This window comes from Panthera uncia, chromosome A2, assembly GCF_023721935.1.
Source record: "Panthera uncia isolate 11264 chromosome A2, Puncia_PCG_1.0, whole genome shotgun sequence".
Classification (NCBI taxonomy): Eukaryota; Metazoa; Chordata; class Mammalia; order Carnivora; family Felidae; genus Panthera; species Panthera uncia.
In genome coordinates this window covers 22,261,357-22,277,834 of record NC_064816.1, presented here as the reverse complement: position 1 = coordinate 22,277,834, position 16,478 = coordinate 22,261,357, and the positions used below count along the sequence as shown (strand labels likewise).

General features: G+C 41.3%; 1 protein-coding gene across 2 annotated transcripts in view; it reads right to left on the bottom strand.

Annotated features, from left to right (window-relative positions):
• Nucleotides 1-16,478, bottom strand: part of CACNA2D3 (calcium voltage-gated channel auxiliary subunit alpha2delta 3) — an 895,877-nt gene that overhangs the window by 79,386 nt on the left and 800,013 nt on the right. For both annotated transcript variants that reach the window (XM_049640724.1, XM_049640725.1), the window contains exon 34: nt 7,818-7,929. In XM_049640724.1, the coding sequence (XP_049496681.1) occupies nt 7,818-7,929 (112 nt within the window). The remainder of the gene's footprint in view (nt 1-7,817; nt 7,930-16,478) is intronic.

The following is a 16,478-nucleotide window of genomic DNA, read 5'->3' as shown; positions in this document are numbered from 1 at the left end:
GAAACCCCACATTTTAACAGAATAGCTAACGGGGATTAAAATCTTTGCATACAGTTAGTATAGCATTATGCTAGTATTAAATGTGGCCGTTTATTGAGAACTTACTCTGTCCCAGGCACCATGCTAAATTTACAACATAAATTTTCTCACTTAATTCTTTAAAAAAATGTTTTTGTAATGTTTATTCTTTCTTGAGAGACAGAGACAGAGCGTGAGTAGGGAAGGAGCAGACAGAGAGGGAGACACAGAATCGGAAACAGGGTCCAGGCTCAGAGCTGTCAGCACAGAGCCCGACGCAGGGCTTGAACTCACTGACTGAGATCATGACCTGAGCCGAAGTCAGATGCTCAAATTACTAAGTCACCAAGGTGCCTCTTCTCACTTAATTCTTATAAGGCTATGATATGCTTACTATTACTATCCCCCAAATTACCCAGGAAGAAGCTGAGTTTCAGAGAGTTTAGGTTTTTGCTCAAGGTCACACAGCTAGTGATTACGGGAGTTAGGACTCACACTCTGAGCTCCCTGATTGCACAGCTCCTGTGCTAAACTGCTATACGTCCAGGGTTTCTTGTGGAGGCTCCAGAAAGTCCTCAGTCCGAACAGTGAACTGGAACATGGTGGATTAAGCCAATATGGAAGCCATTCTCTTTTAAACACAGAGACATGCTGTATGAAACAGTTAAACAATACAAGCATGTTTAAATACAAAAGAATTTACAAGACAAGATACCAAAGGCCAACTTGTACATTTATAACTAAGTATAAAAAAGCAGATAATCTGGTGCTTCTGGGGTCTGAACAGGAAAAACAATATTAGCATGAGAAATCAAACTTTAAGCCGAAACTACATGCTGCCTAGGAAAAATATTTACCGTAATTATATGATGCAGAAACTCCTAAACACAAAAACTTACGTAACGAGAATTCACAGGCAGTCAATACTAACAGAATGCGTGATTAAAGTCCAACTGTAAATCTACTGTGAAGGGAGACTCGAGCTCTATTCTGTTCCCACAAAAATAATAATTAATAGTGAAAATCAGTCCATGGTCAAAGATGACAGAATACATGAGCAAATTATCTACCAGGAAAGAAAGAAGACACAAGCGACAAGGAAATTGGTGCCCTGCCCCCAACACCAAGTTTAAAGTGCAAAAACAAACTTAAAAAGTCTATAATTAGGTACAGAAAATTCAAGAATAAGACTCTTACGTCTTATTAAAAATACACAGATATTTTAAAGTTCACTTTCTTGGGGCGCCTGGGTGGCGCAGTCGGTTAAGCGTCCGACTTCAGCCAGGTCACGATCTCGCGGTCCGTGAGTTCGAGCCCCGCGTCAGGCTCTGGGCTGACGGCTGGGAGCCTGGAGCCTGTTTCCGATTCTGTGTCTCCCTCTCTCTCTGCCCCTCTACTGTTCATGCTCTGTCTCTCTCTGTCCCCAAAATAAAATAAAAAACGTTGAAAAAAAAAATTAAAAAAAAAAAATAAATAAAATAAAGTTCACTTTCTTAGCGACTTTAAAGCATGTGAGAATACACAGATTTTTAAAAGAAACAAATAAAACATGGAGAAATAAGGAGAAAGACATCCACATCAAAAACTCAATGGACTCTAAGCGGTGGACTAGGCACAATCAGAAGGAAATCAGTGAACTGAAGTTTAAGGAAATTACTCAGAATAAAGTACTCAAGCACACAAAAGTAAATTTCTGTCTAGACACATGATGGTGAAACTTCGGAATATCAAAGAGAAGCCCTTTAAAAGCCCTCTGAGGGGGGAAACACCAGAACACCTATAGAGGTGCAAAGCTAACACTCAGGACACAATGGAACAGTATCTTTAAAATATTTCAATTTAGATAGCATGGAGTTAAATGATCACTGCAGAATATAGAGCACATAAAGCATTTCAGACAAAGAATGAGATAATTTACCACTCCTAGATCATTCCCGAAAAGAATTTCTAAAGTACTGTAAAACAAGAAGCATGGTTTTTAAAAAATAGGGAGTAAACAAATTGGCAAACATCTCATTTACTACAGGCAATAATAACAACATATTTGGTCGGTTAAAAACACAACATAGTTAAAATGTTAGGAAATATCACAAGAAAGAGATGGGAGTTAATCCAAGTTAGAGATTTAAGAGTTTGTTCTGGAGGAGGGAAGAGACCCTGAAATATGTACCAAGGTTATGGATAAATATCACAAGAAAAGAGTGTGTAACTTACACGCCAGTAAGGGAAAAATGGAATAGAGAAAACTCAATAGATCCAAATAAAGGCGAAAGAAGAAAGAGAGAGAAAGAAAAAAGAAAGATAAAGAAAGGAAGGAAGAGGAAGAAAGGAGGGAAGAGGAAGAAAGGAAGGAAGGAAGGAAGGAATAAAGACAAAGAAAGACGAAGGAAGAAAGAAAAGAAAAGAAAGAAAGAAAGAAAGAAAGAAAGAAAGAAAGAAAGAAAATGCATGGGGATAGAAAGCCTATAAAATGATGGTAGAAATAAATTCAAACTTAGCAGGAAGTATAATAAATCATAATATTAAATTTCCAATAGTAGAGATAATAAAAATGCCAAATCCAGCTCTATTCTATTTATAAGACAACATCCTAATGCAAAATGACAAAAAAGAAAGAAAGAAAGAAAGAAAGAAAGAAAGAAAGAAAGAAAGAGGGGTGGGAAAGAAGGAAGGGAAGTTGCAAATGGAGGGAAGGGAGAAAACATGCCTAGGAAATATTACCAAACAAAGAAACACTGTACTTGTGCTATCAGCAAACAAAATAGACATTACTTTCCCATAGAGTGGGTGATCACATAGTGATCATAGCAATGATTTACCAGTCTTGAACAGGGATGTCCATGATAATAGCCTCCAAATATAAAAAGCAAAGTAAAATGAATGACATGAAGGAGAGTAAAAATCCATAAGCCTGGGGAGAGCCTGATATCTAAAACAGAACAACAACAGTTTTGAAGCACAGTTAACACACTTGACCCAATGGATCTATATTAATCCCTGTCCTGAGCTATCAGAGAATGAAACTTGCTTTCAAAAACACGAGGACAAGTGCTAGAAATCAAAGCAAGTCTCTGCACAGACTGAAAACCATGTGTTATACAGACTGCAATGTCATTTAATCAGAGATCAATAAAAAAAAAGATAGTTTCAAAACCCATATATTAGGAAATCTTAAAACACTATTTAAAAATTTACAGATCAAAAATATGGTAAATATTAGAAAATTATCCCAGCTGAATAATGAAAGCCCTATATAAATTGAAATGCAGAGAGAAATTATACATACATATATATATATATATATATATATATATATATTTATTATATGTATATGAATGGAGCTGCAAAAGCTACACATCAAACACAATATGATAGAAAATAAAAAAAAAAACAGAATAAATCCCAAAAACACAGAAGAAGGATAATAATACAGATAAAAAGCAAATAAATGAAATAGAAAGTCAAAGAAACAATAGAGAAAATCTAACAAGCTAGATGATAGTTCTTTGAAAAGAGAAAAAAAACAAACATCTCTATTAGTAAGAAGAGGGAGGGAGCAAAGGAAGGAAGAAATGATGGCAGGAGGGAGTTAGGGAGGGAGGGAGAGAGACAGAGGGAGAGGGTGGAAGAAAGAGAGAGGAAGAGGGAGATAGAAAGGGAAGGAGAGGGAGGGAGAGTGAAAGAGAAAGAGGGAGAGGGAGGGAGGTGGATGGAGGGGAAAGGAGGGGAAAAGAAAAGGAGGGGGGAAGGAGGGGGTGTTGAGAAGAGGAGCTGTGGGGGGGTATAAGAGAGAAGAGAAGGGAAGGGAGAGAGATTGATTTAAAAGAGGGCAAAATCACAAATACGGCAGCATTTTTAATCAAAAAAGAACACTATTAACAAATGCATGCAATAAACGTGAAGAGCGGTATGAAATAGGCAATTTTCTAAGAAATATAATTACCAAAATTGTTTCAAGAAGAAACAGAAATTCCAAAGAGATAGCTAAGCACTGAAGAAACTAATTCAGTAGTTGAGAATTTACTCACACAGAAAAGCAATCAAAAAACCTATCAGTCATTCATAGTTTTATGGGTAAATTTTACCAAACCTAAAAGAAGCAGATAATTTAATCTTACACAAAATGTTTAAGATCCGAGTAATTTTGTGACAATAAAATGACCTTAATAGCAAAGCCTAATGACAGTATATGAAAGGAAAAGTATAACCCAATCTTCTTTTTGAGCACAGATGCAAAAGATTAATATGACATGAACAAATGGACCTAGCAAGATAGTTTTTGTTTTTGCTTTTTTGTAATCATGACCATGAAAGACCACCCTGGGAAAGAAAGCATGTTTTCACACTAGATAAGCCATCTACCATTGAAGATACTACAGGGGTGCCTGGGTGGCTCAGTTGGTTAAGCATCAGACTTTTGACTTCTGCTCAGGTCATGATTTCACCATCATGAGATTGAGCCCCATGTTGGGGTCTACCTGGAATTCTCTCTCTCCCTTTCTTTCTTTCCCTGCTTCACTCATGTTCTCTTTCTCAAAATAAATGAATAAACATAAAAACGATATTTATAGTATATACAATATATTTCACAGTTTAATTTTTTAAAACATTTTTATTATTGTAACTCAACATCTTAAAATTATTTTAGTAATGGATGTAGAAAAATGTTTTGATAAAATTAATATCCATTCTTTTTTTTTAAATTTATTTATTTTTGAGAGAGAGAGAAACAGAGTATGAGCAGGGGATGTGAAGAGAGAGAGGTAGACACAGAATCTGAAGTAGGCTCTAGGCTCTGAGCTGTCAGCACAGAGCCTGATGCGGGGCTCGAACCCACAGACCATGAGATCATGACCTGAGCCGAAGTCAGATGCTTAATCGACTGCGCCACCCAGGTGCCCCAACCTCCATTAAAGTTCCAAACAATAGCAATGAGAGCAACAAACACCCCTGAAGAGGTTTTCTTTAACTTAATAAATGGTTAACTACCAAAAATCTAAAGCAATTCAGGAAATGGATAACTGTTATGGTTGCATAACATTGCAAACATATTTAATGCTCTTGGACTGTGCACTTAAAAACAGTTACAATGGGGGTGCCTGGCTGGCTCAGTCAGGGGAGCATGGGACTCTTCATCTTAGGCTGGTGAGTTCAATCCCCACATGGCTACAGAGATCACTTAACAAACAAAGAAACTTAAAAAGAAAATCACCATCAAAATCTCTTTAACAGTTACAATGGTAAGTTTAATAGTATTAATATTTTACTACAATCTAGAAAACCCAATAGCATACCATATGATATTACTTACATGTGGAATCCAACCAAAAAAATAAATCAACAAAACAAAATAAAACTCATAGATGAAGAGAACAGATTGGTGGTTGCCAGAGGGAAAGGGGGTGGAGGGGGATGAAATGGGTGCAGGGAATTGAGAAGTATGAACTTTCAGCACTAAAATAAGTAAGTCATGAGAATGTAATGTACATCATGGGGAATACAATCAATGACATTGTATTAACTTTGTAAGGTGACATATGGGGGCTAGCTTTATTGTGGTGACTATTTCATAATGTTTACACATGCTGAATTGCTAGGTAGTACACCTGAAACTAATATGATATTGTGAGTTATACCTCAATAAAAAAAGAAAACAAAACATAGCAAACATCATAGTTAACACGGAATTATTAGAAAAAATTCCTTTTAATTTTTTTAATGTTTAGTTTTATTTTTGACAGAGAGACAGAGCATGAGCAGGGGAGGGGCAGAGAGAGAGGGAGACACAGAATCCGAAGCAGGCTCCAGGCTCTGAGCTGTCAGCACAGAGCCCAACACGGGGCTCGAACTCACACTACAAGATCATGACCTGAGCTGAAGTTGGACGCTCAACCGACTGAGCCACCCAGGTGCCCCAAGAAGAAATTCCTTTAATTGAGGAACAAGATACAGTTGTCTACTTTCACTGCTTCTAGTCAACAATCCTAGTTACTTCTAGGCAACAAAACAGTAAGTATGGAGGTTAGAAAGGAACATTTTCACAAATGATGTTAGTGTGTATGAAAAAAAAGTCCAAGAGAAGCCACACACAAACTATTAAATCTAAAAGAGCATTTAGCAAATGGATACAAGATATTCAACATACAGAAATCAGTGATGTTCTCATATTCTAGCAATTACCAATTAGAAAAGGTAGTTTTAAATTTTTTTTTTTTTCAACCTTTTTTATTTATTTTTGGGACAGAGAGAGACAGAGCATGAACGGGGGAGGGGCAGAGAGAGAGGGAGACACAGAATCGGAAACAGGCTCCAGGCTCCGAGCCATCAGCCCAGAGCCTGACGCGGGGCTCGAACTCACGGACCGCGAGATCGTGACCTGGCTGAAGTCGGACGCTTAACCGACTGCGCCACCCAGGCGCCCCGAAAAGGTAGTTTTAAATGTATGCCATTTCTGCTGGAAGGGAAAACTATAAGCTTTCAAATTATAAATCTAACATAAAATTATAAAACTGTATTAGAAGACCTGTAACTAAGGAGACATACTTAGTTTATAAATGAAAAGTTCCAAGATTATAAAAGATAGCAATTATCTTCAAATTAATCTATAACTTGCAGCAATTTTAATCAAAATCATAGCATAATTCATAGAAATTAACAAGCTGATTACAAAATTAATATGAAAGAGTAAAGAGACAAGAATAGCCAAGACAACTTAGAAGACTATATGGAAAAGGTATTTGCTCTCTTAAATATCAAGTCATACTATAAGCTATAATAATTAAAGAGATACGGTGTTGGCATCATTACTGACAAATCATAAAACCTAGAAACAGATCTGTGTAGAACTAATCCTATGACACAGGTGCCATAATAAATCAATTAGAAAAAAAAAAAAAAAGACCATTCAGTAAGTAGTGCCGGTCAACGGGGCAACTATATTGAAAAAGATGAAATTAGACACTGCCTTATGCCACACATACAAATAAATTCCAGAGGGATTCAAGTCCTAACTGTGAAAATCAACACCTTGAAGTGTTCAGAATAAAAATACATGAGAACACCATTATGATAGGAGGGCAGTGACTAATTTCTTAAGGCACAAAACACACAGATCATAGAACGGAAGAATAAATTAGACATGAAAATAAAAGTAAAAGAAAATGTCTATGCATCTAAAGACATTATAAAAAGTGAAGAGTCAGATGAAGGAAAAGGAAAACACACATATAAAGCATACAACTGCAAAGAAATCGTATCCAAAACATATGACACCCAAATCAGTAAGAAAAGATTCACCACCCAATAGACAACTGCCAACAGGAATGAAGGGGTAAGAAACTCAGATGATCAATAAAACCATTAAAAAAGGCCCAAACTCAGTAGCAGTCAGGGAAATGCCTAGTAAGCTACCAAATTTCATTCCCCATACATCAGATTCTGGTGAATCCTGAAGATTTCGTGCCTTCAGGAAAGACATCTAAGGATCTTTTTCCAATAGATAGCCGAAACGGACAAATGTCAACCGGGAAAACACCATCAGGACTTTTTCCAACCAATGACAAACCTGACTAAAAATCGTATATATTCTAGGATGTATTCGCAAGCACTCTGAATGCTTCCCAGATTCTAAATGATCTCTCTAACAAAGCCAAATGATGTTTCCTCCAAGCTGGTGGAAACGCTTCCTCACACAAGAGGGCAGCCATGTTTCCATCTCTCGCTGTGATCCTGACCACGCCATTCACACTGGCCCATCTGGGAGAGCTCTACACTGAGCAGAAAGGAGGCGGGAGGCTTACTTAGAGCAGTCTTCACAAGCAATGTTCCCTGAGGTTTCCTTGATGGTGCGCTCAGAGACAAACGCTGGATACTCTGTATCACAAGGTTCCAGGGTCTGCTTCAATTTCTGGGCTGCAGGGATAGGGGGAAAAAGAAAAAGAAAAAGATGAAGAACACAGGCACAGGCTTTATTGTGACTGGCAGCCTACAGTAACTCAGAACACAGTTCCGCTCCTGCTACGCTGTGATTTTTCTAGGCACAGCATAATGCATTATTTTCTAATTAGTCAAGTGATTTCATCTGCCAAGCAACTCTATAAGCTGTAATTCCTCAAGCAGTGTGTTGGCTTCATCCACTATCATTTATGCATCACTAGAATACTTTCTGGGACAACATCAGTCAACGGGTCTCTGCCTTCAGACGTACTTGAACTTAGCAACAACACATATGTATATCTGAATAAATGTATAAAATACAAGTTACACCATATTATTCAGGGTGAGACAAAGGTCATGATGCAATTGTGTGGTTTTATTACAGAAACAAAATTGAAACATGGAATAGTAAAATACGTAATGTCTTTGAACCACAGCCATGAACCTAATCCTACTATTATGAAGTTCCTTGTCCAGTAATATAGCACTAGATAAGCCTGGTACATAGATGAGCACACAGTAGGCACTTGGTAAAGTCTCTGTGGTTGGTAAAATAATAAACAAGTTATGTCCAGTGGGCACGTTCCAAAACCTCTTTAAGTTTCCTTTTTTTTTTTTCAATGTGCAAATTGGGGATAATATAGTTTCTCTATCAGTGAGTGATGTGAGAAGTACATGAAACAATATATGTTGAGTACTTAGTACAGTACCTGGAACATAATGGGTGCTGAGTATCAGTGAATAATAATAAATAGTAACAACAGTAATAGAAATAAGAATAACACTAGCATTCTAGTGAAGCCATTGTAACATTAAAATGATAAGGATGCTAGATACTAGAACACAGCAGTTAAGGTGAAGACTCTGAAGTCAGAGGAGTTTGGCGTACAAATGCCTGCTCCAATGCTCCCAGCTAATCCTCCGTATTCTCATCTATAAAATGGAAATGCTGATAGTACAGGTTCTTGTCACTCATTAACATCTTACCAGTAGAATGCTCCAATAACCAATAGTTTGGAAACGAAAAGTTTCCAATAACCAAGCTTTGTGCAAAGTTTTTGGCTGATGTCTATACAGAAATATAAACACATATTTATAAATATCTAGAATATATAATTTATGTTTTCAACTCCAAAACTCAATAAGATTTTAACAAAATGATGTGTTGACAAAGTCTCAAGTTGTATTCCAACGACGGTTGGATGTCAGAAGCACGGGTACATGTTTTGTGGAGTGTCTATGTGGAGGCAGCTGGCACTAAGCAAGGCATCAAAGGATTACTAAATGCTAAATGAGCATTTGGTAACCACTAGCTATTTGTTGGGTGACCAGGAAGCCATATTCCAGGCATGTATATCCTAACGTGATTCTTTTTCTCATATAGACTTTTCACTGAGCTTTAATTATTTTGAGGAAATTGACTGGGGGCTTGGGGTTGAAGCATAATGCGTTGTAATTTTTCTTTTTTCTTTTTCTTTAATTTTTTTAAATGTTTATTTATTTTTGAGAGAGACGGGCAGAGAGGCAGAGCGCGAGCAGGGGAGGGGCAGAGAGAGAGGGAGACACAGAATCTGAACCAGGCTCCAGGTTCTGAGTCGTCAGCACAGAGCCTGACACGGGGCTCGAATTCATGGACTGTGAGATCATGACCTGAGCCAAAGTCGGACGCTTAACCGACTAAGCCACCCAGGCACCCCGTAATTTTTCTCATCTAAAACAAAACGAAGTAGATTAAATCAGCTTGTTTATGTAAAACATGTAATTTCTAGAAACTGGTCACTGATAGGAAGACAAAATGCCCATATAACTCACTGAGTTGTTCTGAGTAATAAACCGACTAAAGCAGGTACAGCTCTCAACCGAGGGATACATGCACACACTTCCACAAATATGCACGCGCACACACACACACACAGCCTTCACGAAATGCTGGCTGCTAGAGAGTGTTCCTATCTACATACCAGGAGTTGGACTAATTACATAGTAACTAAGGGCACAAATCAGGGGTCGTGAATCTTGCCACTGCTGTGTGACATCAGGTGAGTTTAATCTCTATACCTTAGCGTTCTCATCTGTAAAATGGGAATAAGAACACCAACCTCATGTGGTTGTTTGGGGATCAGATGAATTAATACATGGGAAGTGGCTGACACAAGGTGAGGCCTATTTAAGTGAACATGCTGACTGCCACAGGACAGCATGTTATTAGATGGAATCCTCAGAAACTGATGGCCTTTTTGAACCACTGCTTTTTGGTTAGAAAGGGCCGATGGCTACCTTCCCGATGTCTGGCTCCACTGCCAGTACAGCACTGGCGAGTGTCATGCTCCCAAAGGCATAGGTCCGTCCCCTGTGCCCTGCGGTGCTAGCTGATAGCAAGTGTCATCACGTTCTTGCTGGATAAATGAGTAATTCTCCTAAATGGTGCTTTTCAGGCAATCAGACAAAGGAGATGTAAGCGTCTCAGGCCCGCATGACAAACTGCCTGCCTTCAGGCAGGAAGGCAAGGTCAGTTTAGGTGGCCAGTGCCCAACAGCAACAGCACAGAGAGGCACCTGGTGGGAACGCCATTCACTTCCCAGTTCTCTTTCGGTGCCTCTGATTTCCTCAGGGGAACATCTTTGATGGTAGGGAGGTTTCCCCACCCTCCTCTCATTTTCATTTTCTTTCATTTGCTCTCCCCTGCCCCCCCCCCTTTTTTTTTTTTTTTTTACCTAGGAAGGCCACACATAAAGCACAGAGATACGGCTACACTTTCCTGACGCTTTTTATTTTCACGATTCTTATGTTTACAATTGATTCCTTTGTATAGCAAATGATAGTGACTTTTGATTTGGGGAAACTTCCTTTTAATGCTTAAATTGTTTGAATTTCAAAAGGTAAGGCCATTAAAATGAAAGAAAGTAAAAAAAAGAAAACAGCACAGATGATAAGAGGCGACAGCACCCATATGCAGGTGGCATACAGTCACTGAATGACGGTAACGGCCACGTTTATTAAGAAAGTGCTCCATGCCAGATGCTGTTCTGCTTTACATGTTTTAATCTATTTAACAGTAAAACATGACAAAAAAAAAAATAAACTATAAGGTAGGAACAATTGCTTTCTCTGATTAGTGAAAGGAAGAGAGAATTGCATAAATCGCCCCAATTCATCCAGTGAGTGTGTGAGTGGGTGAGCCAAAATTTGAACTTGGGCTGTCTGCCTCCAGCACACATATATTTAACTGCTCTGTGAAGTTTGGCCAATGAAAGAAAGGAAGAAGGTCTGTGGGGCGGGCTGAGATGGGCAGCACACATGATTTAACTAAGCCCAATAATTGCACCATCTCTAATTGTAATTGTCTGGGCCCAGTTACAATGGAATGAGTCCAGCGCTCTCAATGGTGAGGCTCATTTGGCTCTGATCCTTCCTGGAGATGAAATTCTTGTTCCCTTGACAATTGTAGGGCACCCATACTGATGTGGCCACAAACTGTTGAATCCATGTGCAACACAACTGCAGACTGGCTGGAAGTTGCTTGATGTGCTTTTGGGAAACGTGTGAATGATCATATAAAACCATGGCCATATTTAATCTAAATAAGAAGGTTTACTACGAAGACCTTCCTTTGTCTGGAGTGTTATGGACACCACATATATTTGTCAGTCACTACCATTTATCTATGGAATTTCGAACCAATAGCTAAGGCTGCCAGTAATCTAACGGGCGCTGTTTTAGCCATTAGGCATTTAAAACTCATTAGCTTACAAAGGCAAAGGTAGAAGCAGTCATGAAGCTCAGCTAGACTGATTCCTTATTTTGCAGAAAACCGGGGTTCAGAGAGCAGACATAGCTTGCCTTGAGCCTCACCAGAAAGTGACTCACCATGACCATCATTTACTTAAACACCGCCAGCAATGGGCCACCTGGGTGGCTCAGTTAAGCGTCTGACTTCAGCTCAGGTCATGATCTCAAGGTTCGTGAGTTTGAGCCCCGCGTAGGGCTCTGTGCTGACACCTCGGAGCCTGGAGCTTGCTTCAGATTCTGTGTTTCCCTCTCTCTCTGTTCCTCCCCTGTTTGTACTCTCTCTCTATCTCTCTCAAAAACAAATAAACATTAAAAAAATAAAAAAAAATCACCAGCAGCACGTTCACAGCCAATACTCAGTAAGCACTTGCTACACCCCAAACACCGTGCTGGGCCCCTCGTGTGGAATTGGTCCTCACCACCAATGCGGAAGGTCTGGGGCTCTCCTGTTCTACAAAATGAAGAAACTGTAGTCCAGGGAAATAAAGTCACACCGCCGTGAGTCAGGGAGCCCGGATCTGCTTCTGCATGGTCACGGCCCGGAGCATCCCTTCCGTGCTGCCACACCACTCGACGTCCCATCCGGCCAGGACCGGCTGGCTCCAGCTGGAGCCATGACCTACCACTCACTCACAATGCAGCACCCAATGGAGCATCCACACAATTGAATTTCTTTAATTTTCCCTTAGCAACAAATGTCCCTGATGAGAATAACTGACTTGGGTTCACAGTAATTATGGACAGACAACTGGGAATGAATAGAGTTGCCATTTGAAAAGCTCTCCTCGTCTTTTGTCTCTGTGAATGCACCCCCATTCACACTCGGTGCCAGCAAGCTCCATTCTCTCTGTGCAACTTCGCCAAAATGATACCTTTGTGATAATCAAGCAGAAATGGGCTTCCACAGTCCCCTTCATTAAGGAAATGAAGCAGATAAACAGTGTAATTATGGATTCCATTTTTAGCTAAACAAAGATGTATGTCTCAGCACAGGGTCTTTGTCTAGTGAGGGAGTGGTAAATTTAGAATGAAGAAACCTTGCAAGTCAGTATTTCTGTGAAGCTTGAAACTTTTCTCTCCTTACGCTGGGTCTCACATTTACATTTATATTTGACAAAGATCTCCAGCAGCCCCGAGGACGAGTTCATTCACCCGCTTTGATTCCATTTCTTCATCTATACAATGGAAAACGTCAGCCACGTCCAGCAGAGGGCTATAGGCCTGGATGAGACAGTTCATGTGCTTCACACGGGGGTTCAAGGAAGGCAGGCTGCCTTGCTCGCTGCCACCTAGCTGAGCCCTTGGTTTAGGTCTGAGTCCTCCGTGACCCAGTAGCTGTCTGACTGAGGGAGCTCAGGAAGGTTTAGTGACAAATTCCAGAGGTCCCCACTGCTCAGGAATGCTGAAGGGGTCTGAAGATCATCTAGTGCCAGGACTCTGGAGATGGAAAAGCACTACACTGTACACGGGCTCACCGTGTGGTGACAATAGAATCATGTGGCAAGGTCTTTCCAATATCTGGGGGAAGGTCTCACGGTGCAGCACAGGGTGACATGACTTGGAAATACCTATTAAAGAACTTGTAGAAAAGCTTCTAAAACAGAAAATGGAGAACTGAGGCATCACATTAGTCCTGTTTGCTAACATTTTGCCCACTGTTGGTCCTGGTACAGGGGGAGCAGGGGAGAGGGGGTGTGGAATTTCAGAATGGGAAACTGCATACATTTCCCATGAGTGCAAAGACCATATCCTCTTCCTTATTCTTCATCCCCTACCCTCTACCCTTCAGTCTACGCTGGGGTTTTGCAGCAGTGGCACTGATGATACTCTGAATAGGATGATTCTTTGTTGCCAGGGACTATGCATCGTAGGATGTTCAGCACTATCCCTGGCTTCTACCCACTGCATGTCAGCAGTATCCCCGCTCACCCCCACTTGTGACAACCAAAACTGCCTCCGAACATTGCAGTGACTCCTGAGAGAAAAAACTCCCCCGCCCCAGGTTGAAAACCAGTGGTCTAAGCAAGGATTACAGTGACTAGCACACAACAGAAATTCTAAAACTGACCGTCAAATCTGAAGGACCAGAACAAGAGCGTGGGCAGGGCCTGTGGCAGCAGGTCACCGGGAAGGGGAGCAGGCTGCGGTCAGAATGGGGGCCATGGTGATGCAGGCTGGCATGAAGAAGTGGGGCATCCTCCCACGGACCGTGGAAGCTCCTTAGAGAAGGTGGGCAGGCACCCGGTTGTGAAGAGGGCGCCAGGAAGCAAACCCTGAAGACGACTGGCCACTGCCCTCAGCACTGAACACACCCCTGAGAGCGAGCTGCGGTCTCAGCCAACACAGCCACCATCGCCCCACACGGGAACACCACCCACCATGTGTGGAGCACTCTGCTGTGTGCCAAGTCTGCCCGTGTGCTTTGTGTGCACCAACCAACCCATCATTGTCTGTGCTGACCTGCCGGGACACCGGAACCCAGAGAGACTGTGCAACCTGCCCAGAACTAAGCAGCCAGCGGGCAGCAGGGGAAGGCTGCCTGATCCCCGACCAGAGCACTTCACCTGGGCAGAACCGCCACGCTCTGGCCTCCTGGAGCCAAGCAGAGGGGACTTGTCCCCGGGAACTGGCGGTGCCGTGAGGGCAGCCCTTTGACCCACTTGTGATCCATTCTTTTGGCCTCTACTGATCTTCCTTCTTCCATTCCTCTCTTTTAATCTCATTTTACTCTTTTCCACTCCTAATAGTAAAATTGTGGAAAAACTAGTGGAATAAGAAGAGTAAACAGAAAAAAAGATAGCAAGTGCCCATTTAGCAGGTCCCTTCCCAGCCCTCATTCTCAAATCTGGTGCAATTTTAAACAAAAGCAGGTTCACGCTATAGGTAACATTTCCTTTGGGGGACATAATAGTCTTTTCTTCCTAATTCATATTTTGTTCTGTGCTTACTGAGTCCCCACTGGCTGCTCACCCTATTTATTTAACTCCCTATGCCCCTGTTCCCCCCATCATTGGATGCTTGTCCGGGGTACACACTGTTTAGCATATTGTTTATCTTGGTATGTTACTTAATTTCATGAGCAGTTTCGATCTTCTTAAAAAGTTTTCAGAAGCAGAATCTTGGTAAAGGTTCTCTCTGCCTCTCTGTGGATGGGCTGTCATTTATTTTGAAACGTCCTTACTGTTCACCTTTAAAGAGTTACCTGTATTTGCAATCATCACTTTCTTAGTGATGATCATCCTGTCATACATCCTTTGTTCCCACCCCAGTTTATTTCCTTAGGCTAGATCTCTAGAGGCGATGTTATGGACATGCAAAGCAGGTACCAACCCAACAAGAAGGGGCAAGTATGGAGCCCACACACTGAGGGTCACCAGGACAGCGTGTGCATACGTGTGTGAGAAAACAGGGCACAAAGGTGTTGTTCCACTGCGCTGTCAGCTTCTGAGAACAGGGTCAACCCCAAACATGTTTGGGTCAGGTGCACTGTAATCAGAGCTCATCGAGTGCAGCTGGACGCGTGCACCTCTCTGCAGAGGTTGCCCCATGTCATCCTCTAACAAGAAACTAGGGAGGTCCTGGATTTAGGACACATGGTCCTATTTGTAAGTCACAAAGCTACGATGACAGTGGCTAGAACGGTCATACCCGGCAAAGGAAAGATTTGCCAGGGTATTCAGTAAGTAACCCGTGGCATTGAGCACCTACTATGTACTGGGCACCAGTTAGGTGCTAAGGGATACTGATGCCATCCAGAAACTCTGGTTTAGTGTGAAACAAACTGGGACAAGAATGGTGCAGAAACGCTGGGGAAGTGTGTGAGCTGACCGGGACGAAAACAAGAAGGAAATGCTACTAACTCTTCCTGGAAGAACTGAGAGAATCCTCACCGACTGGCGTCTCAGGGGATGGGGGAGGAGATGCCAGCATCTGGGGAAGGCTGCTGCATTACTCATCTACCTCTATGAAAAAGACAGATCATTAAAATAATAATAATAATAATGATAATAATGGCAGTAGTCTAGCCTAATTCTGGTTCCTTGCATCCCAGGGAGGAAAACAGACATGAATGAATGCACACAGGAAAGGAAGAGCAGAGCATATCTGGGAAACAGCAAGTGCCTGAGCAGGTGGGGCGGATGGCTGTGAGACGGCCCTCATTAAAGAGCACGGGTTTTGTAGGGCCCGGGGACTTGACTGTTTATCCCTGTGGTCAACACTGTCTGCACTGTCTTCATAGTTAATTACAGCTACCTGTTTTGAGTCACCACGCTCAGCAGATAGCATGATTTATCATTAAGCACACACACATACACACACACGTGATAGGAGATAAATATTATTTATTATGTCTCCCATTTTGCTTAATGTAGGGAAACTGAGTCTTGAACATCAGCTAACTTGCCAAAGGCTAACCTCGGAACCACGACTCAAATCCACCTTGCTCTAATTCCACAACTCACACCTCTACAAGAGTTTCCATGAATCATCAAATCGCTGAAGACTTTTGAGTGGGGAGACTATGACTAGATTTGTATTTTACGAGGCTAATTGTAGCAAACAAACAAATAAAAAACTAGAGTGGTTATCCATTCGCTGAGACTGAAAAAGGCAATGTGTCTCCCTTAGATTCTGAGCACTGCTCGCAAGCTTTTTGAAGAATTCACACGTGCAGTGTTTGACTGCAAAGTCTTAGTGAAGGAAACAGGTCAGGGTGCACATTCAACACGGGAGGA